Source organism: Hemiscyllium ocellatum, chromosome 28 (genome assembly GCF_020745735.1).
Source record: "Hemiscyllium ocellatum isolate sHemOce1 chromosome 28, sHemOce1.pat.X.cur, whole genome shotgun sequence".
Taxonomy (NCBI): Eukaryota; Metazoa; Chordata; class Chondrichthyes; order Orectolobiformes; family Hemiscylliidae; genus Hemiscyllium; species Hemiscyllium ocellatum.
The window spans coordinates 13615013-13639050 of record NC_083428.1 but is presented as its reverse complement, the minus strand read 5'-3'; the positions used below and the strand labels follow the sequence as shown (position 1 = coordinate 13639050).

The 24038-nt window shown below is 38.2% G+C and overlaps 1 protein-coding gene across 1 annotated transcript in view; it reads left to right on the top strand.

Moving 5' to 3' along the window:
* Nucleotides 1-623: 623 nt before the first annotated feature.
* LOC132829128 (guanine nucleotide-binding protein G(q) subunit alpha-like) overlaps nucleotides 624-24038 on the top strand; it is a 112197-nt gene continuing 88782 nt past the window's right edge. Inside the window, exon 1 of the mRNA XM_060846451.1 lies at nucleotides 624-1147. Within this exon, the coding sequence (XP_060702434.1) occupies nucleotides 1012-1147 (136 nt within the window). The 5' untranslated portion in view covers nucleotides 624-1011. The remainder of the gene's footprint in view (nucleotides 1148-24038) is intronic.

Here is a 24038-nt window from a genome sequence, read left to right as displayed (position 1 = left end):
ACTTTTTGTTCTTAAATCCACTGGTCCAGATACACACAAAGAAAAATTCAGCCAGTCTGGCAGCATATTTGGAGACAGAAACAGACTTAACATTCCAGATGCAGTGACTCCTCAGAATTGATAAATTTCGCCAGCAGTTTATGCTTTTGTTTCAGCGTCCGAAATTCATTGTTTTATATTATTACACACCTTGGAAATAGGCTAGGACTTGATACCAAGGAACTCCTGGTCCAAATATTACCAGAATATCACACAAACTCCTTTGACGTTATCTACACTGAGCTCCCCTCCACAGCCCGTACCTAAACGAAAGCTTAGGGACGCGCCTCCACCCAACACGCATGCGCCAAACAGCAACGGTCGGAGCTCGCGGGCGGACATGCCGCCTACCCCTTCCCGATTGGTCGGTGGGCGCCCGCCAATCCCCGGCGCCATTGGTTGGAAGGTGACGTCGGTCAAATGCAGTTTCCCCGCCTCCTCTCACCCCACCCTCCGCAGACTCAGACACTCACTCGTTTCCCCCCACTTCCTTTTACCCACAGCATTCCCTTTCTCCGCCCACATTCCCGCTCAGGGCTCACGGCGCGCCTGCGCATTGTCTTGTCTTCCCCCCCACCCACTCCATTAGCCTTCGCTTCCGGCCGTCAAGTTGGCTCGAGCGGGTGGGGGTGTATGTATGTGTGTGTGAGAGAGTAAGAGTCCGCTGAGGAGGGGGAAGACATTTTATTATTGTTTTGGTTTTTAAAAAAAATATGTGTGGATAATTAGAAGAAAAGACGATTTTTTTAAAAATCTGAAGAAAAAACATCAAGGGAAAAGAGGAGGTGGTCAAGAGTTTGAGAGGGAAAAATATTTGACGGAGGAGGGTTATGTCTCCACAGTGAAAAAAATAACCCGGGGGTCTTTTGTGAAGTGTTTTTTTTTGGAATTCCTTCCGCCTCCCCTTCCCCTCTTCCCTTCATGTTTGCCTTTCTGTGAGGAGAAAATCATCCCCAAAATACCTCAGGCTTCATGACTCTCGACTCTATCATGGCGTGCTGCCTTAGTGAAGAGGCGAAAGAATCCAAGAGAATTAACGCCGAGATAGAAAGGCAGCTTCGCAGGGATAAGCGGGATGCACGCAGGGAGCTGAAACTGCTACTCTTGGGTAAGAAAAGCCATGAGGAATAAGGTGTGGAGGGGATTGTAAAGAGAGGGGGGAGGGAGTGCCTTCATTGATTCCTTCATGTTATATTGCATCTTTATTTTTGTTTGTTGCTAGTAATCCCCATGATTTCAGTCCACCTACCACCGCCCCCACCTCCTTTCCTTACCATCGTCCTGGTTTCATTTTTCAGTTTGGGAATTAACACACACCCCTCAAGATTAGTAAATCGAGGGTGGCTTCCATTTTTTTTAAAACAAGGATTTTTTTTTGACATTTCATTTCATCTCACTCCGTCTTGGTGTTTGCAACTGTTAGCCCTCCTGCAGCAGCCGAGGGGATTGGTAATAAGTCATAGAAAGGCCTAGGAAAGGCCTGGGGTTTTCAATGCCATCAGTTTACAGATACCTAGCTCTTTTCTTTTTGTTTTAATTTAATATAATTATATTTTAAAATGTAATCAATTTTGTTCATTTCTAAAGAGTTTTGGGAATAAAATTTAATTTTTTAACTGAGCTGCTTTAATGTTTAATTATTTTGCTTGTCAAGTTAATTTTCTTTTGCTTGAAGTTAAATTAATATATATTTTTAGCTGATTATGTAATTTGCACTTGAATTCTTTGGGATGTATTTTTGTGTAGTGAGCTCTGCCATTTTTATGTTAGGACATTCACTATTTCTGTAAATCTGTTACGTTGTGGTTTTGACATGCTGGAATAGAAAAAATCTAGATGAAGGCTTTTTCCAGATGTTTTGCGATTTGTAATAGTGTGGGATCAATTTGTTGTTATGCAACTTAAAATACTAAAAGTTTAAAGTCTTTGCACTTACTCTTTTTGGTTGGCATGTGTGGTTTAAGTTTTTCAAAGGAAGACTGTAGGTTTTGTTTTCTGATGACACCCTCGAAGTCTTACTCAACTTATCATGATTGCACCTTAAAGACTTTAAATTTAGCTATTAAATCAGTTAATTCAAACAAGACTTGGAAATGTTATTCTCCAATGTTCCAGCCTAATGTTTGAAAATGTGAAAATCCAAGGAGAGCAATGTTTTCATAATACTGATGATACCTACAATACTGCACTATTGCCGTACCAGTGTTTTTAGTTGTACAGGTGCAAAAAAGTGAATCATATTCTAGAGTATCAACTAAGTGAGACTCCTTTCAAGTGATGTTCTTTGTACAGCAGTTAGAGGAATTAGAAACAGTTATTTAGCTTGCCTTTATGAAGAGGTCTAATAAATCAGGCTACCCTTGTGTGTCTGGTGATCAGAAAGATTGACTTTAACAAGAAAACTGACTAAAGTTGAGATTGGTTTTCATGATAGATATCGAAAGTGTGAGGAATACTGCCTTCCTTCAACACTCAACTGATAGTGTTACCAGATGCTCACAGTGAATTCAATATTACAAGCATATATATTTCAGTTTATATAAATATGAGATGTTAAAGCCCATTCCTTGTCATTAATCAATTTTGAACAGGAGCCGTATTTTCATTACCTTTCTTGTGACTCCAGACTGTGTTGATCTGTGGTAATAATTAAGAGAAATCGGTTCAACATTTTTGTTTTCTAGGTTTAACTTTATATTTCTTCCCTTGCAGTTTGTCTTGGTGCAGATTACAGTTTGTTCCAGGAAGAGGATGCGCATACAGCTTGCTTTTGGGCTTCTGTCAGTGTGACTGGAGGTGGACCCAAATATAGTTGTGTGGGAATGATGCTGTCTGAATTTCCCCCAACCAGAAATGTTTAGTGCCTGTCTTTCAGTTAATGACATGAATGTGCATCGAACTGAATGAAAAGCTACAGACCCCACTCTGTGGCGCATCATGTTCTATTTCTCTTCCTTTTTTAAACATATTGTTTTAGAAACCGCATTAAGTAATTTCTAATCATAGAAGTTGATTAGCATTTTATTTAGTTTCAACTGTCATTTTGCTGAACAGAAAATATCTTTTGAATGTTATTAGATTTCGTACTCAATGAACCAATATAAAAGAATGGTTGTAACTTGAAGTTTGCAAATTGTAAATGAGTAATGTTTATTGTAATTATATGTAGTTGTATATTTCAGAACACAACTACAATTATGTATTTTGGGGAATGAAGAGGAGGTACAAGTGCTGCCTTTTTGCCTTCATAAAAGAGAAGGGAGATAGATTTATGTTGTGATTGGTGAAATGTTTGTGCTTTCAATTCAGATGTTCAGAATTTAGTATGAAGTCTATTCCAGACAAGTGAGTGATGACAGATCCATAGGGAACATGTTTAAATCACGTTATGTCTGAGATACATAAGTTATAAGATGTAGGAGCAGAAGTAGGCCATTCAGCCGATCAAATCTGTCCACACAAGATATTGCATTGCTCAGTGTTCCAGTAACTGGACACTCTCTTAAACTACAGAGCTGCTGTGAGAAGTCTTTTTACTTAGTATGTTGAGATGATTTTAAGCTGAACTTGAGGCATGTTGTTGAACTGTGCAAGCAGAGTTTTACACTCCAACTGATCATGCACTCCCTGATTTGTGAAAAATGTCAAAGAAATTCCATTTAATTCCTAGCAGTAACATGTAGCATGTCAAAAACAAATGCTGAATCAAAAGTTAAATGGACTTTTACCGTGTGAAATTACACCATTAATGTAAAAATATTGATATTTAAATGGCCATTTCTCATCATTCTAATTTGTTGGGAAATTCTCATACAGTTCCTCCTTACTAGAATGAAATCAGTATTCCAGTTAGATTTTTTTCCTTCTGAATGTTGTCTGGTAATCCCATTTTGTACATTATAACACAATGAAATACAGATGATTACTGTTCATTTGTGATTATGGTAGAACAGTTTGAAATGAGAAATTAGAAGTATCATGGAAAACTTGAACTTTGGCACATATTTAAGTCTTTTAGATTTGATTTTTTTTGTAGTGTAATAATTTGAGTTCATAACAACGAAGTATTTTCGCAAACTTTAAAAACTAAATCTTCAGTTGGGAAGATCTGTGTAAACAAATTGTGTTTTGGGAAGTTATGTGTTTGATCACCTAATTGCACAAATTTGGTGTTCTAAAGTATTATTTTAAGAATTATAATTGGGCTTTGAGGTCTGTTTCACTTGTAAAATAAGTTTCTTTTTTTGCCGAGTGTTTTGGGCATTGTCACAACTACTGCAATGAAAATTTGAATTTAAATTCAATATTTTCATATTATTGTATTTACATTTTTAAAAAGTGTAACAGACAACATAATATGTATCAAAGTGTGTTCTAGGTGGGTTGGAATGTGTACACATATTTTGGTTTAGAAGTGATACAATGTCCCTGCTCTAAGATTGATTTAAAGCCCTTAAGCAAGCATATGTTTGAGAAAGGTCAGAGTTTTTATTTAAATTTGAAGAACTGTTTAGATGGAACATCTATGGATGTTTTATATTGAGATTATTTACTAATTTTTGGGGCAGTCTCCGGAATAATGTTTCTTCACAAAGTCATTTGCAGATATGCTAGGAATTGCATCTAATAAGTGTTTAATATTTTAAATGTCCTGCATGGTCCAAATGTCAAGTGAACAAACAGGGTTAGGGTTAAAATTAAGGCATGAGGTGGCAATAATATGTATTCTGTTCCACTGTGCAACAAAAGAAGTTTTGCAGTAATGAAGTGATTGGATAATTTTGGGAAGGGAGAGACTGTATTGATACAGTGCTTGGTGGAACAAACAAGAGCAATGGCATTTTTATTGCACCTCAAATGTAATAGAATATCCAAGGAATCCATAAAAAAACACTGAGCTGCATGAATTGAGAATGGATGACCAAAGGTTTAATCGAAGGCATATCTTTAAAGCTGAATATTTTAAAATTGAAGGTGAAAGAGAGGGATTTCTAGAGCTTTAGGACCCTAAGAGCCGAAGGCATGGCCACCAGTGTGCCACAATTAAAATTGACTATGTTCAAGACCAAAATTGGAGAAGAGTTCGGTGGAAGGTTGTTGGGCTCCAGGAGGCCGTGGCTTGGAAAGCAAAGACGAAAATTTTAAAATAGGCATTGCTTAATTGTGGACTTATGAAGATCTTTACGTAGAATGATTGTAGCTGCACAGAACCTAGTATGAGTTGGGTTATGGACAGAATCTTGAATAATTGGAATCCTGAGTAAGGTTTTGTTGAATGTTGGTCAATGATATGATGCAGTAGTTCAGGGTAGCAAAGTCCAGTTTCAGCAGCAGATGAGCTGAGGCAAAATTCTGAGGTGTTTAAGTGGGAATCCAATCTGAGGGAAAGAAAGGAGAAATTGTCAAACCCATGAATAAAAATGCAATGTGTATGGAGGTCTTTGAAAATAGAACAAGATGTGCTAAAATTGAGGATTTTGGGGAGATATTTAGAGTGTAAAAATGGCAGAGACTCAATGGATGACTCGAGGGAAAGTCAAAATCAATGGTTGAATGAAGCTGTTGAGAGTTCTGTAACCTTGGATGAGAATTTAGAAACATGATAAAGGCATTGGGGGAGTAGGAAGTCACTGGAGACCCAAGAATTGTAGAATTACATTTTCTGCGTCCTTGACATTGATGGAGTGATATGGACCTTGTAAATGCACCCTGTAATTGTCTTTCATGAGTGCAATTACTTTGCATTATACAGCAGATTTGGTGAACTTGTGTATGGTGAAGCACTTGTGTATTTAAGATTTGTTGAGAACTGTCTTTAATAAATTGTGCTGAACAGGTGTTCCATTATAGTTGTAGTTCCTTGGTATTGAGGATTAATTTCGTGTATGCATCAATTTGGTTGTTGTAATAAAAAGTATCTTACTGTGCATTGTGTTTGTATTTTGACTGAAATACACACAGTTGGGGAAAGTGTTTGAGATTTTTCAGATTACCATAAAATATGATTATATCTTTGTATATAGATATCATTTACAAATTGAAACAAAAGACAGTTTTGTAAAAATCCCAGGATAGAGGATTGGCATAAGTTCATGGTTACAATTTTCTTGGTATTGATTTTTTTAAAAATGCATTTTCTAGTTTTCTAGTATCACGGTGTATACTGTTTTCCATTTGCTGGATGACGATTTTAAATGTGTGGTGGATAATTTTCTCTCTTGAAAGTTAATAATCATGGATAACTGAAGGTACACCAAACATTATGCAGAAATTTTGCAGATGGTTCTTGTATGTTTTAAGTATAGAAAGCAGTTTGAGGAGACGAATTTGTAGACATTAAGTGTCTGTAAATGTGAAGTTCTTCCAGTAGGAATGTCACATTGTTTGAAGAGAATATGAGTGCATTTCAAAAAATAATTCGTGATGCATGAAATGAAATGGATACTGCCGAAATGTAGCACTTTTGTAGTTTTATGTGAATAACTTCAAATCGACTAAGTCTGTGCAAATGAGTTAAATGTTAATTATACAGCATGTGGTAGTAATATCAGACCTTAATCTATATATGTGGAATATATATTTTTTGTTTATATGGATTATGCTGCCAGAATTTGGGATTACGTAAAAAAGGGTAGGAGAATGCTCATACAGAGTATAAATGCTGACACGGAAGTGTTGACTGAATACCCTGTTTCTGTTCTATAAAATACTTCTCTAATACTTGGAATAACTTCTGCATGAGTATGTAAGATAAGAAAAATTTAAGCAATTAGGTGTTTGCTTTAAGCATTGGTGGGCTTTTTCGTGCTATACATGCACTTTCAGTACTATTGGCAGAATGTTAGAACTAAGTAATTTAATGTTAGTTGTCAGCATCCACAGTGACTTATGGCATTATGTATTAGCTGATTTTAGTGAGACAGTGTTTTCCCCCCTACCTGTGAAGGGAATGGTCACCTCTTATTTGTGATTTTGACTATAAGTTACTGGTTATGATTTGTGGGAGTCAGTTAATTCAGTCGGCTGGATAGCTGATGCAGTGACGCCAGTAACATGGCTTCAGTTTCTGTACTGGCTGAGGTCACTGGCCTTCTCAACCTCACTCCTAGCCTGAGATGTGGTGACAGTCAAGTTAAATCACCACCAATTATCTCTCACTGTTGTGAGAGTAGCCCTATGGTCCTTTGAGACTATGGTGACTGTAAAAGTTATGGTATGCACAGAATTCAACAAATTCGCGTAAATGTTTTCTTGTAAATGGTTTTATGTAACAACATAATTTTAGTTCCCTTTGCTTCATAAACTATTTATTTCCCCTCCCCAAAGGCTACTTGCAAGTCTATTTTATGCCTCAACTGTTTTATCCCTTGTTTGACCTGCTGAAAGATTTTAGTTTTTTATATTTAGTATATTTATGAATTCTTTTGGATTTTGCTCACTGGAAAAACAGGTTATCTCAAGAATACAAAAGTTTTGTTCCCAGATGAATTAGATTTTTAATAAATAGTTATATTAGTTTGGGAAGCTTCTATAAAGCATACTGTGAGCATTGGTTCCAGAATAGATTTGAACTATGAACAACTTCATTAATGCTGCTTTGTGGTTAGCTAGCAGGCTTTGTTGTGGATTCTGAGGTTAAGTTTTTTTACACAAAGCTGAAGCTGATATCTTGCTTAGATTGTCATTTAGTACTTTTTTCAAATGAGGCTTCAATGTGAAAAGATCGAAACTTGTACATTCCTACAGTAAGCACAAATTCCCAAAAGTAGTGGTCTCCCATAAGACAAATCATTGACAAAAGTTGTTTTGAAGACAAATTTGTGGATGTAAGAATGGTCGTGATGAATTACCAGTTAACCCATTCGTCTCCAGTTTCATATTTTTAAATCTTTTCTCCTTGCTTCAAATCTGTGCTAATTCTCCTGACCTCATCAAATCCAAGACATAGGCCTCTGCAACTGGATCCTCAATTTCCTGATCCACAGACTGCAATCAGTAAGAATAGGCAACAGTACCTAATTAATGACAATCATCAACACTGGCACCCTGCAAGATTACATGCTCAGCCCCTGCTCTCCTCTCTGTACCCTTGTGACTGTGTGGCCAAATTTCATCCTAACTCCATCTACAAGTTTGCTGACAACACTTCTGTTATAGACTAGATTTTAAACAATGGCGAGACAGAATGCAGGAAAGAGAGTGCATGTTGTGGAGATAACAACCTCCTTACACAGCAGAATGAAAGAGCTGGTCATTGACTTCAGGAAGCAGGGTGGAGTTCATATTCCTATCTGCATCAATGAAACTGAGGTGGGCATGATAGAGAGCAATCGTCAAAAATCTCAAGGAAGCACAGCACCACCCCTTTCCTCAGCAGGCTAAGGAAATTCAGCATGTCCATAAAGACTGTTGGCAATTTTTATAGATGCACCATAGAAAATATTCATTCCAGATGGATTATGGGTTGATATGACAATTGCTCTGCCCAGAAACTAGAGTTGTGAACACAGCCCAGTCCATCATGCAAGCCAACCTTCCATCCATTGATTCCATCTATACTTGCTGCTTTGGAAAGGCAGTCAGCATAATCAAAGACACCTCTCACTCTGGTTATAATCTGCTCCAACCTCTCCTGTCAGGCAGAAGATGCAGAAGCTTAAACACATGGATCAAAGATTCAAGAACTGCTTCACTGCCATTATTAGACTTCTGAATGGACCTTACAAATTTCAAATTTAATGTTCATCTCTCACTTTGTGCAGCCGTAACATTGTATACCCTGCTCAATTCTACTACCCTTATGCACTTTGTTGGTATGATCTGCTTGTACTACATACAAAACAAAACCTTTTACTGTACCTAGGTAGACATGACAACAATACAGGCATTTCTTCTACATTGCAATTATTGCGTACTTGTACAACCCTGTGCCAAATAAAAATCGCACAATAAAAATAGCATTTAAAGTGGTGGCAATGCAATCGCGTTATAGCCAACACGTGTTTTTAAATTTTGCTCTTTAGAAACGGCGTCCCCTATTCGTTAATCATGTTACAGCCAATTCACATTGACAAAACGTGTATTAGAGTAGAACGACTTGTAAATCGAATCAAATCATAAATTGATGCAGCTTTCCTCAATGATTACAGTGAAATCTACTTTGACGGCTCGCTTGTACATTTTTTTGTCAAGGCCATTGGCTCAGTGGCAATATCCCTCACAGCCAGAAGTTGTGGGTTCAAGTCCCATTCCATAGCTCATTGGCAGCAGAAGGAGCATTCATGTTCAAACAGCTTGATAATTGGTATGGCTAGTGCTCCAACCTCTTTGCCAAATATGTCCTGTAAGGTTGGAAAAGTGTGTGAGAAGATAAAAACAAACGTACTAATCCTCTATGCATAATGTTTTGAAGTATTTCTCAACTTTTAGATATATTTTAAAATAAATACATAAAAGTAAAATATTCATTTTGGTTGAGAGAGGAATATCAGAATCTTATCTTGCTAGTTAATGCAGTTGACATTTGTAAATTCAGTCTGTTGGTTTGAGTTTGGAATTTTCTCTTAAATGAGAGCATAACATTGTCCAGCAAAGTTGTATTGTGATACCAGTCCATGTATGGGGCAAAAGTTTCAAATAAAATCAACTTTGACTTAGGTAGTAAGTACTAGAGTTCAAAAATCTGGTAGTTGTAGATAAGTTGCATTTCTGACTAATTTTTAATTTTGGAGCTATGCCAATTACATGTAAAATTTTGAGTACTTTGACTTGTTTTGGCCCACAGATAAATATTATTTAATCTTGCGTAGAAAAAAAATCTGATTCGAGAATTAGTGCTTTCCACTAATGAGTAGTGTTCGATGTTGGCTGAAACCTGTAGATTTAAATAATTTTAAATAGTGTAAATTTGTGCAGGTGGACTCTCTTTGCTATAGTTGAAGACAGAAATTCCACAACTATTATTGTCAATTTAAAATCGTGGTTTCCTGCAAACATGATTAACCTACCATTATTTACTTGTAAAGGATAAATTGACTTTCATGTAATTAAACCACACTATGACATAGATTAATATAAGTTTAGGAGGAAGAAAGAGCAGCACATCTGACATTTTCTAACCAACTTGCTGCCACATTGTGGTTGAGCTTAATATGTTAAAATGTGCTTTTAGATTGATTTACATATTTAATTACATTTAGTATCGATATTAGACTTAAGGGTCACTTTAAAAACGTAAACAGTAGCTTGATCGTATCATGTAGTAATAATCCTTTCTATATTATAATTTTTGTTTTCTACATGAATGGTTTATGAATTTGTCAGGAGATGGAATAGAGCATTCAGAAGGATCATTGATATCATGAAAGAAGCTTTATTTAAGCCAAGTTTTCAGCCTTTTTGAGTTAAGCCTGACAGCAATAACTCATTTATGTTGGACATTCTGCATTTGAGCAGATCTTCATGAGTGCAGAAAATTGGAGATGTCACTGAAGAAATAATAAAAGGTGAATTTTGAAGTGGCTTTTTGAAGATGAAGAGAGATGTAATTCAATGAAAAGAATTCCAGAAATGGAAGGATAATGGTGGCAGAAGGTTTTTCCATCAGTACTGGGGAAATTAGATATCTGCATTTACTGGATAATGGAATGGTAAAAATGTTGGTCTAAGGCTGCATGAAATTGTAGACCTGGAATCAAGCTTTGACTGAAGAGATTTGAAGAGGAAGAATTGCATCTTAAAGTCCTTGTACTGATTGCATAACTAACTGGTTGATACTGAGGGGTTGAGGTGTGGGATAGTATATGATGTGTTAGTTGAGGATTTGTTTAAGATGAATGAGGCTGATGAAGATAGTGTTGTAGAAAATGAACCTTCAGAGAGTGAAAATGTGGACTAATCTTAAAGCAGCATTTCGTGATGATAGACAGGTGCTGGAAATTGAAGAAGACATAGAAAACTTATTTCATCTAAGGTGATATTAATGCATTAAACACGTTCAAATTCTTTAAATAGAGGACCACTTTGTAAAAAAATATTCAGTAGATATCTAATACTTATACTAAGGATGACTCCAGAACGTTTTAATAAAACATTTATTTTCTTAAGTGACTACGCAACAAAATGTTGAAAATCTGTCTTTGTCATGTGAATTGCTATGCAATTTCTGCTTGCTTGGCTGCGAGTGGAATTGATACTTGAGTCCACGATGTTTTGAATTTGATGAGAAGTTGTAAAACACCGCATCAGCAGGAGAAGGAAAAGCAGAAAATCGGAAAAGTGTGGACCTAAAAATGAAAGCAAGCAAGTCAATGAAAGCAGTAATAAAACAAAGAACAATGGATGCTGGAGATTTTAAACCAAAACATATTTCTGGTGAAATTCCGCAGGTCTGCCAGCATCTGTAGGAAGAAAGCAGAGATCATGTTTTGAATTCCGTGACTCTTCAGTGATACACTCTCCTCACAGATACTGCCAGACCACCTGAGTTTAACCAAAATTTCTGTTTTTGTTTGATGAAAGGTGTTAATCTGAGTGCTAGACACCGACATGGGGTGAATTTTTTTTCACCCTCCCAAAGGGCTTTGTTTGTTCTGCATTGTTAATCACATGACTAAAATTGTTTTTATATTGTTAATATTGCACTGTTTTTAAGACTACACCCTTTGTATAATTTTCTGGTAAATCAACTGAATTTCCTATGCATATACCTGAGTCATACAGTTGTCCACGTTTCTGATGGGCAGATAGTTGTTTCAGTGTTGTAGATGGGAATTGCAGGTCAGGCCCACATGGAAGCCCAATACAGCTGATTCCATAGTAATTACCTGGAAGGTTGAAAATTGCACCATGACCTGATCTGGAGACTTCCAAAAATTTTCCTAAAATTTAGTTGAAACCTTGGATTGTTGAAACTCCCTGAGGAACATAGGAACAGGAATGGTGCATTCACCTCCTTGAGCCTACTGTCTCATTAAATAAGATTATGGCTGATCTGTCTCTGAACTCCATATGCCTGCCATGAGCTATGCCTTGATGCTCTTGCTTAATAGACACATTTTTATCTCCGATTTAAATTTAACAATTGAATTAGCATCAATGGCCATTTAAGGAAGAGTTCCACATCTCCATTACTCTTTGCATATAACAGTGATTTCTAACATCTCTCCTGAATAGCCTGGCTCTAATTCTTATATTGCATCAATTCATTCTAGAATCTTTAACCCTTGGAAATAGTTTATCTTCGTTACGACTTGAAGATCTCAATTAGATCAACCCTTAGGCTTTTATTCTCCTGAATTTAAAAAGGCTAATTTGTTTACTCTCTCCTCAATTTAACCCCTAAAATCCAGAGTCCTTATGAACCTGCTTAAATATGATGCCTACATTTGCTGCCAGTACTCGGAAGGATTTTGTATAACTGCAGCATTACATATGAATCGTTGTACTCCAGCCCCTTTAGATGCAAAGGCCAGTATTCTATTAATCATCTTGACTATTTTCTGTACCTGTTCATAGTCTTTTAAAGAGCTGTGCGCCTGAACCCCCAAAACATTGCTAGTTGTGTCTTGCCAATACCAGTAATTACCCATTATTCCAACACCATTTGCAGTTACTCAACCAATTTCCTCCTCTTGTCAGTAATCTATGTTTAATTCCATTGGCTTCCATCTCCGCTAACAGACTTGTGGGACTTCATCAAAAGCCTTCTGGAAGTCCACATAAAAAAAGTCCATCAACCTAGCTCATTACCTTTGTCATCTCTTCAAAAAAAAACTGAGGTTTGTCAGACATGACCTACCATTCATAAATCCTTGCTGACTGTTTCTGATTAACTGAAATGTTTCAACTTTATCAATTACCATATCCTTGATAATAGACTGCAACAATTCATATCAGGCTAACTGGTCTGTAATTCCCTGGTTTCGCTCTGTCACCCTTCTTAAAGAGCAGTGTATCATGAGCAGATTTTCAATTCATAGGTTCAACTCCTGAATGCAGGAACTCTGAAAGATTGGGGCATTGGCAATGTGCTTTACTATGTCTTCCTTTTAATACCTGTAGATAGAAACCATCAAATCCTGGATTAAAAATCACACAACACCAGGGTGTAGTCCAACAGGTTTATTTGGAAGCACTAGCCTTCGGAGTAGTGCTCCTTTAACAGGTGATTGTGACAATCACCTGATGAAGGAGCAGTACTCTGAAAACCAGTACTTCAAATAAATCTGTTCGACTATAACCCGGTGTTGTTTGATATTTTTTTAATCACCCTAATCTAACACCAGATTCTCCAAATAAAGTCCTGGGGGTTTGTCACTCTTCAGTTCCATTAATCTCCACATTATTGGTTATTTACTTAAACTAACTTTATTTATACCCTATCCCTGATCCTCTATTAATCTGTTGGGGACTTCTGGCACTGAGTTGACTAATTAATTAGCAATTGTCAGAGAAACTGAAACCAACTGAACTCCTGACTAGTTATATAATTGAACCCTTGACTGACCACCCTGGTTCACCCACACAGCCAATGTGATCTTGCCCACAAGCCCATCTGAAGTCTCCTCGTGTCTTTTCAGCGCCAATCCATTCTGCTGTTGGTTGCCAGGTTTCTTGAATTCTTCTGCTGTGCTTCAGCTCAGAAGTTTACTCAGTGGGTAATGTTTAGTTTGACCTGAATCTGAGATGTGGTTTCCAACCCAGATCAGAAGATTTTACTCACTTTTTCAATGCTCAGTCTTCATATGTAAAATGACTGCATCACTTCGCAGGTTCTGATGCAAGCAGGATAAGAATCTCGCTCCATTTGATGAAAAGCATGAAAAGCAAATAAGAAATCGGGGATCAAATTCAAAACAATAATCTGTGGAGACAAAAGAATCGCATTTAGTCATTGCTTATCCTGTTATCTGAATTTCTTGGAAAAGCTGGCTTTTGATTTCTCTTTGATTCCTTTTCCCTGACTGTTTAAGGGATTGAAGTTGTAAATATGATTGGAGATATGATAGATTTCAGCATTGATGAGAAACCCACCTGGGTAAGTTAGTGGCAACTAAAGCAAGTAAGAGGCAAGTTATTCAGTATTTTTCAGGGTTATCCCTAATTCCAAAAGAATTTTGGTCTGCAAGGCACGTCAAGAATGCAACTTCTAGATGGTTTCAGGTATAGCAACAGTTGAGAAGCTTGACACCAACCTTAGCAAAACACATGCTTCAACATTCTCTGCTTCCTCCACCAGTATACCATGGTTATGGCACATAATATGATGTGGGAAACCTTGGTCTTTGAGCGGATGCAATTGAGAATTGTAGCTGACGTAAAGGTTAATTAAGTGTGATGTTACTATAATCATAGTTAAGGTTGTGGTAGCATTGGTTTTGATAAACTATACTTGAGAAACAAAATAGAAATCTCTGTATGACCCAGGCCTAACGATGAAGCATTGTGCAGATACGGAGAAAGGAGACCATAATGTAGTCATTATAATGTCACTGTGGTTATGTGAGAATACTTAAATAGGCAGAACTGTTGTGTTGATGGCACAATTTCATCAATGCTAATCCATCAGTCAGAAAGTTTGCCTTCTAGCCCACGCCGCATTTACTAATCTGAAGTGATTAAGAAGCTGCAGGTACCCGAGAATGCTACTGTCTTTGAGGTCTGTAACAGTATGTGTTGATAACCAAGATTCACGGTAGCCTCACGAATAAGGTTAAAGAACGATTGATGCTTGAGTTATGATTTCACGTCAAGAAGCGGAAGCCTTCTGCATTGAGAATGAAAATAAGCAGAAAATCTAATATCGTGTAAATTACTAAAGAATTCATGGGCTGTAATGTAGTGTTGCATTCTTTGAGGAATTAGCTGTTAACTGACCTATTTAAATAAGTAACACCCAAGTTGTGAGGAAAGATGAGTTAATTAGAATATCAATGTATAATGAAATGTACAATTCTAATCTGCAGAGTTTTGTGTTTAAATAGTGGTTTTTTTGCAATTATGTGAAATTAATTTCAATTTATTTTATACCAGATGGGCTCTACAGTGACAAGTTAGTCTATTATAGCTAAACAAACAAATTTCATCAGCAAAAGCAGAAGTTGCGGGGAAAGCTCAGCAGGTCTGGCAGCATCCATGAAGAGAAATCAGTGTTAATGTGTTGGATCAAGTGAATCTTCCTCAGAACTTCGGGTCATCGCCCACAAAACATTAACTTTGTTTTCTCTCCATAGATGCTGCCAGACCTGCTGAACTTTTCCAGCGATTTGTTTTCATTTCTAATTTATAGCCTCTGCAGTTCTTTTGGTTTTCTAACAAATTTCATAAGTGACATGTCCACTGCACTTCCAAATGTAATAGGATTTGAGGATGCCTAGTTTATGGTGTTGGACATCCAGAAAATTAAGTTGGATTTTTATGCATAATATTTGTTATAAACACATTTATAATAATAATTTGGTGTTTTTGAGAATGTGGCACAAATGGGTTGAAAGGTATGGTTTTTCTTTTTCTCCAGCTATTTGACGTGGTGAAAATAACAACATTAAAACATTGAGTAGTGGGGTGAATGTTCTGGGCAGCATTTATATTGGGGGCCCCAGTTGCTCATGAGAACACTGTACTCTGTAGTGAATATAGGTCCGCAGTACTATTGAGGTAAGGAGATGAGTATTTTCACCCAGTATTGATGAAAAAATAGCGACAAACTTTCAACACAAGGTGACTTATAATTGGGAGTTGATTTGCATATGGTGGTGCTAGTTATTATTCTTTCCAGTTAGGAGAGGAACTATTGTAGTGTTGATGAGTTGTTGCATTGTGTATTATAACAACTTAACAGAAGAATAAGAAGCATGAGTAGACAATTCAGCCCCTTGAGCGTGTTCTGTCATTTGATATGATACTGCCTGATCTTCCCTTGGCCTCAACTCCACTTTGTTGCTCACTCTCCATAAACCCTTCAACTCATTACTAATTAAATATCTGTCCACCTTCTTAGATTTAAATCTATGTTCCAGCATCCGTCTCACTTTACAGATTCTGGATGATACAAACTTTGTCACTGTTTTGCAGGTGGTGAATGGGATTCCTGTGAAGCATTTTGCTTTCTTATTGATGATGTTTATTTGAGTGTTATGATGCCAACCAGACTCCAAATTTGTTACAGCCTGGTTAGGGACTTGTAAAATTTGATCCAAGGTTCATGGTTTTGAACAAACAAACAAACAAACTTTGCAGTACAGTGTTAAATGGTAGTGCAAACTGCATTACATGTACAACTTGTATTCTAACACACAAAGACAGAAATTGCTGAAAAATCTCTGACATCATCTGTGGAGAGAAATTTTAGTTTCAGAATTATTTAGAGTCAGAGATATACATCCCAGAAACAGACCCTTAGGTCCAACTTATCCAGGCCAAGCAGGGATCCTAAATTCGCCTATTCCCATTTGCTGGCATTTTGCCCATGTTCTTCAAACTTTCCTATCCGTATACCTATTCAGATATTGGAAGTAAGTTTGGTTACTAAGCTGGAAGGTTCATTATCAGATGTTTTGTCACCATACTAGGTCACATAAACACTGAGCCTCCGGTGAAGCACTGGTGTTAGTGATCTGCTTTGTATTTGTGTTTAGGTTTCCTTGGGTTGGTGATATCACTTCCTGTGGTGATATCGTTTTCTATTCTTTTTCTCAGAGGGTGGTAAATGGGATTCGTTGATATGTCTGTTGATAGAGTTCCAATTAGAATGCCATGCTTCTAGAAATTTTTGTGCATGTGCCTGTTTGGCTTGTCCATAGATGGGTGTGTTGTCCCAGTCAAAATGGTGTCCTTCCTCATCTGTATGTCACGATACTAGTGAAAGAGGGTCATATCTTTTTGTCTAGATTAGAGTGGCGCTAGAAAAGCACAGCAGGTCAGGCAGCATCTGAGGAGCAGGAAAATCGACGTTTCGGGGCAAAAACCCATTGTGTCTTTTTGTGTCTAGTTGATATTCATGCATCCTGGTGGCTAGTTTTCTGCCTGTTTGTCCAGTGTGCTGTTTGTTACAGTTGCAAGCTATTTTGTGATTTACATTAGTTTTGCTTGTTGCCTGTATAGGGTCTTTTTACATTACCAACAAACACATCCAATTTAGATCCCATTTACCACCCTCTGAGAAAAACAACAGGAAATGACATCACAAAGTGACATCACCAACCCAAGGAAACTTGAACACAAATAGAAAATGGGTCACAACAACCAGTGTTTCATCAGAGGCTCACTGATGATGTTACCCTGTTTGCTAACAAAAAATTTGAAAACAAACCTTCCAGCTCAGTAAGCAAACGTTTTTATCCAGAACCTCAACCTGAGCTATAAATCTTCTCCAAACCCCCTCTCCAAATGTCTTTGAAAAGTTGTAATAGTACCCATTCCCGCCACTTCCTCTAGCAACTCAATCCCCACACACAGCAGCGTCTGTGTGAAATGTTTCCCCTTTGGGTCCCTTTTAAATCTTTTCCCTCTCATCTTAAAGCTATGCCCTCTAGTTGGGGACTTCCCCAATAGACCATGTCTATTTAACTTATCCATGCCCCTCATGATTTTATAAATGTCTATAAAGTCACTTCTCGAACTCTGCCGCTCCAGGAGAAAACATCCCCAGCCTATTCTGCCTCTCCCTCCAACCCTGGTAACATCCTTGGAAATCTTTTCTGAACCCTTTCAAGTTTTACAACATCTTCCTGATAGGAAGGAGACCAAAATTGCACACAGTATTCTAATAGTAGCCTAATTAATGCCCTCTACAGCTGCAACATGACCTCCCACCTCATATACTCAGTGCACTGACCAATAAAGGCAAGCATACCAAATTCTGAAGAAGGATCACTGGATCTGAAATGTTAAATCTGATTTCTCTCCATGAACGCTGTCAGACATTGAGCTTTTCCAGCAATTCTGTTTTTGTTTCAACATTTCCAGCAACTGCAGTTCTTTTGGTGTTTGTTTTTTACACGGAATGAATTTGTTGTTCCTACGTGTAACATGGATACTGACATTCCACAGTGCACATCAAACAGATCCATTAGATTTCGTAATAAATCCCCCCCTCCATACATTAAGTGAGCGATTATGAAATATCTCAGTTTCACAAGGGCCCACAATTCACACTGCTCATATGATCTTGAAACTCAGTCTTGGGTGTTCTTCCACCTTGACTGTGTAAAGACTGTTCCTGTTCTGGTTGATCATTCTCCTTTCCTAGTTCAACACTCCCCTGGACACCAAAACTGCACTTCAGTACTTGTTGATAGGCACAGCTTCAGTTTTTTAGCCGGCGGTCATTTTACCAAACTGGAACCTCACCTTTTACTTCACCTTTTCCAAGCTTTAGTCTTGTTCAGTTGGCTCAAGCTGATTTTGTCTGGCTGTGTTGAGCACATTGGGCAGATTGAAGTACATGAATGGTGAAAGATATTTTACCCCTTGATTTTTTTTTAAGAAGATGGTTAATTTGAATTACATCTTGAAATTCATCCGAGATGAATTGTGATAACTTGTGCTTTGTTCTACCTGTCTCCAAGTTATTCATGAAACAAAAGTAAGGGTTGGTAGAAGTTCCTAAAATTATTTTACTTTGTCAAACATATACTTGACAACCAATACAGAATTTGAGCTGCAGTTGTCTGGCTGATAAACATATGCAAACATTCATGAGCATTGTCATTTATTTGTTTTCTTGATATAATTTTTGTAAATAAAAAGTACACTTGCGTTAAGGCATATAGTTTGTGCTGATATACTTGACAAAATTGCAAGCTAATGTTTGCATAGGATACTAAATTTGAATAGTGTCATGTTCTGCTAACACATACTGGCTAGCTTGTCTTGAAGGTTCTAACGTGATTGCATGGTTTGAAACAGTAAAATTGAAGTAAACAACACGTATATGAAAAATTAATATAACGGAGTACCTTATGAAAATTAATTTCTGCAATGCTGTATCAAAATACTGAGTTCTTTGTTTCCCTTTCTAACCAAAGCATTGGTGTTACACTACCAATTTATGTGAATTTGCTGTGATATGTATATTACCATATATACTTGTATATAGGTTGATCCCATATATACGTTAATGCCTTATTTTGGCCAATAGTTCTGGTATTTTTCATATACCTCATGTATAAGTCGACCCTAGTTTTCAGGGTTCTATTCCTGACTATCCCATAATATTTGTGATATATGGTCTGAAGTTTTTTGCTGTGAAAATTAGTTTTTTTGATGTAAAGTATTTATTGTATATTAACAAGTTCATGCAGTCCATTTTAATTAAACACTATCAGTCTTTTTGCTTTTTTTTTTACTACTACTCTGTTTTTAACTTCATGAATTGTGTGTTGCACAAATAGACCCGGTAGATAGCCTGACCACCTGCTACTATGCCTATTGACTTATGTTCATATATGCAGACCTGTATGCACTTTATGGTAATAGTTACTAGAATACAGTGTGACAGTACATTTCTACCATAGCAGGGAGAATGGAGACAGTTATTTTGTAGATAAATATTCAATAATGGCCATAACACTTTTTTCATTTATTGATTATTTAATGTAATGATCTGGCTCTTGTTCGTCCATTTCTTGACTCAGGCCAAGCATGAATTTTATCCCCGCAAAAACAATACCTTGTGTATAAGTCGATCCCCTAATTTCAGCTTAAAGTCCACAAAACTTGACCTGCACACTTGATATATGGTAATTCTGAATCATTTGGGTAAAATAATAGCACAGATAATTTGAAAATTGGTGCTGCAGACCAAACTGAAATCTGTAGGCTAACTTTCTGTCCACTTTAGCATGTCCCCGATCTCACGGGACTGCTGTGCAAGTATGCAAATCAAAGCAAGTATATGCCTGTATGTGTGTAATGATAGTTGAACCACTGATTATTACAAATAAATGTTGCACGGTCTGTAGCTGAAGAAGTTTCTCCTTATCTCCATTCTAAAAGTTCTAATGAAGTCAGTGTGACTACGGAGAAGAGTAGGCAGGAGCAGATGATGACCACAAAGGGACAGGTGGTCTAAGGTGCATTTGTTTGAATGAGAGATGTGTAATAGGTAAAACAGATGACCATAGGTCTTGGATTAGTACCTGGGAGTACGATGTTATTGCTATTACTGAGACTTGATTGATGGAAGGGCATGATTGGCAATTAAATATCCCTGGATAGAGAGGAGGTAACAAGGGTGGAAAAGTTGCATTACTTCTCAGAGAAAATATCTCAGCTATACTGAAGGAGGGCACTATGGAGGACTTTAGTAGAGAGGCCATTTGGGCAGATCTCAGAAACAGGAAGGGTGTGGTAACAATGTTGGGGCTGTACTACAGGCCTCTCAACAACAAGCATGAGAGAGAGCTACACATATGCAAACAGATTATGGAAAGATATAAGAGCAACAGGATGGTTGTGATTAGTTTTTAATTTGCTCAACATTGACTGGGATTCACTTAGTGCTAGAGCTCTAGATGGAGCAGAATTTGTAAGGAGCATCCAGGAGGATTTTACAGGGCAGTATGTAAATAGTCCAACTTTGGCAAAGGGCCATACTGGACCTGGTGTTGGGGAATGAGCCTGGCCAGGTGGTTGAAGCTTCAGTAGGAACTTACTTTGTGAATAGTGATTATAATTACATAAGTTTTAGAATACTCATGGATAAAGAAGAGGTGGTCCTAAAGGGCGTGTACTAAATTGGGGAAAGGCCAACTGTAGCAAAATTTGTAAGAGCTGGAAATGTGGATTGGAAGCAGCTGTTTGAAAGTAAATCTACATTTGATATGTAGGCGACTTTTTCAAGAGAGGTTGATTAGAGTGCAGGACAGACATGTCCCTGTGAAAATGAGAGAGAAATGGCAAGATTAAGGAACCATGGTAAAATTGTGGGACCACTTAAGAGGAATAAGGAAGCCTACACAAAGGTTGAGATACTGAAAACACAAAGCTTTGGAAGAATATCGCGAAAGTAGGACCAGTCGGAAACCAGGAATTAGAGCTAAAACTGGTCATGAAATATCTTTAGCAAACAGAGTTAAGGAAAACCCCAAAGCCTTTTATTCGTATATAAGGAGCAAGAGGGCAACTAGAGAAAGGGTTAGCCCACTCAAGGACAAAGGAGGGAAGTTGTGTGTAGAGTTAGGAAAATAAAGTACCGTACGTCGGTATTCACCAAGGAGGGGGAAATAACGGATGTTGAGGTTTGGGATAGATGCTTGATTAGACTCTCAAGTCGGCATAAGGAGGGCCAAAGTGTTGTGTATTCTAAAAGGCATTTAGGTGGGCAAGTCCCCAGGTCTGGATGGGATCTATCCCAGGTTATTGAGGGAAGTGAGAGCGGAAATAGCTGGGCATGAGCAGATATCTTTGCAGCATCCTTGAGCATGGGTGAGAACCTGGAGGACTGAAGAATTGCTAATGTCCCCTTGTGTAAGAAGACTAGCAGGGATAATTCAGGTAATTATAAAAAGATGAGTCTGATGTCAGTGGTAGGGAAGTTGCTGGAGAAGATACTAAGGGATAGGATCTCTTTACATTTGGAAGAAAATGTGCTTATGTGATAGGCAACTTGATTTTGTGCAAGGAAGGTTGTGTATTACCAAATTAAGGAAGTGACAAAGTTGATCGATTAGGGAAGAGCTGTAGATGTCATATGCATGGACTTCATTAAGGCATTTGACAAGGTTCCCCATGGTAGGCTGATGGAGAAAGTGAGGTCGCATGGGGTCCAGGATGTACTAGCTAGATGGATAGAGAATTGGCTGGGCAGCAAGAGACTGCGTAGTAATGGAAGGGAACTTCTCAAAATGGAGATCTGTGACCAGTGGTGTCCCACAGGAATCCGTGTTGGGACCAGTTTTGTTTGTGATATAAACAAATGATTTGGAGGAAGGAATAGGTGGTCTGATTAGCAAGTTTGCAGATGACACTAAGGAAAGCAGATAGTGAAGGGGACTGTCGGAGAATGCAGCAGAATATAGATAGTTTGGAGAGTTGTGCACAGAATTGGCAGATGGAGTTCAGTCCAGACAAATGTGAGGTGATGCATTTTGGAAGATCTATTTCAAGAGCGGATGATACAGTAAATGGAAAAGTGCTGGGGAAAATTGACGTAAAGAGAGATCTGGGTGTTCAAGGTGGCACTGCAGGTTGATAGTGGTCAAGAAGGCATACAGTATGCTTTCCTTCATCAGACAGGATATTGAGTACAAGAGTTGACGGATCATGTTACAGTTGTATAAGACTTTGGTTTGGCCTTATTTGGAATACTGTGTACAGTTCTGGTTGCCACATTACCAAACGAAGGTGGATGCTTTGGAGAAGGTACATAGGAGGTTCACTAGGGTTTTGCCTGGTATGGAGGGTGCTAGCTATGAAGAAGTTGACTAGATTAGGACTGTTTTCATTAGAAAGACAGAGGTGGTGGGGGGGTGGGGGTGGTGACCTGTTTTGATGACCGCAAAATCATGAGAGGTATAAACAAAGTGGATAGCTAGAACTTCCCCTTCCCCCCCCCCCCCCCCCCCCCCCCCCCCCCCCCCCCCCCAGAGTGGAGGACTCAATTACTTGGGGTCATAAATTCAAGTTGAGAGGGGAAAAGTTGAAGGGAGATGTGCATGGAAAGTTCTTTACGCAGTGGGTGGTGGGTGCCTGGAAAGCGTTGCAAGCAGAGGTAGTAGAGGCGGGCACGATAGCGTCATTTAAGATGTATCTGGATAGTTACATGAATGGCAGAGAGCAGAGGGATACAGGTTCTTAGAAAATAGACAACAGGTTTAGACAGAGAATCTGGATCAGCACATGCCTGGAGGGCCAAACAACCTGTTTCTGTGCTATAATTTTCTTTGTGGTTGGTTCTTTGTCTTCCCTTTACTCTAAGGCTGTGTCCTTGGATCCTCATCTCTCCTATGAATGGAACATCTTCCAACATCATCTCTGTCCAGGCCATTCAGTATTTCTAATGTTTCAATTCGATCACATGTCATCCTTCTAAACTCCATAGAGTATAAACCCACAGTCCTCAGACATTCCTTTTATGTTAAGCTTTTCATTCCTGGGACCATTCTTGTGAATCTCCTCTGAACATGCTCCAGGGCCAGTACATTCTTTCTGAGATACAGAGCCCAACCCTGTGCACAGTACTCCAAATGTGATCTGACCAAAGTCTTTTAGAGCCTCTGAAGTACATTAAAGTTGGCGAGTTTACTATTGGAGGCAGTGTAGTCCATGCCCCTACTACTGAGTAAAGAAACTACCTCTGACATCTGGTCTATATCCATCACCCCTCAATTTAAAGCTATGTCTCCTCATGCTCACTATCCGAGGAAAAAGGCTCTTACTGTCCACCCTATCTAATCCTCTGATTATCAAATGTCTCAATTAAGTCACCTCTCAACCACCTCTCTAATGAAAACAGCCTCAAGTCCCTCCACCTTTCCTCATAAGACCTTCCCTCTGTAACAGGCAACAGCCTAGTAAATCTCCTGTGATCCCTTTCCTAAGCTTCCACATCATGTCTATAATGCGGTACCGCAACTGTACGCACTACTCCAAGTGCAGCTTCACCAGAGGTTTGTACAGCTACAGCATGACCTCATCGCTCTGAAATTCAATCGCTAAATGAATAGGGATTTCAAAAATCCATAAAAGTTAACACTGTATGCCTTCTTAACAACCATGTCAACCTGGGTGGGAACTTTCAGAGATCTATGTACATGGACACCAAGATTTCTCTGCTCATCTACACTGCCAAGAATCTTAATATTAGCCCAGTACTCTTTATTCCTGTTGCTCCTTCCAAAGTGAATCACCTCACACTTTTCTGCATTAAACTCCATTTGCCACCTTTCAGCCTAGCCCTGCAGCTTATCTATGTTCCTCTGTAACCTGCAACATCCTTCGGCATTATCCACAACTCCACCGACCTTAGTGTCATCCACAAATTTGCTAACCCATCC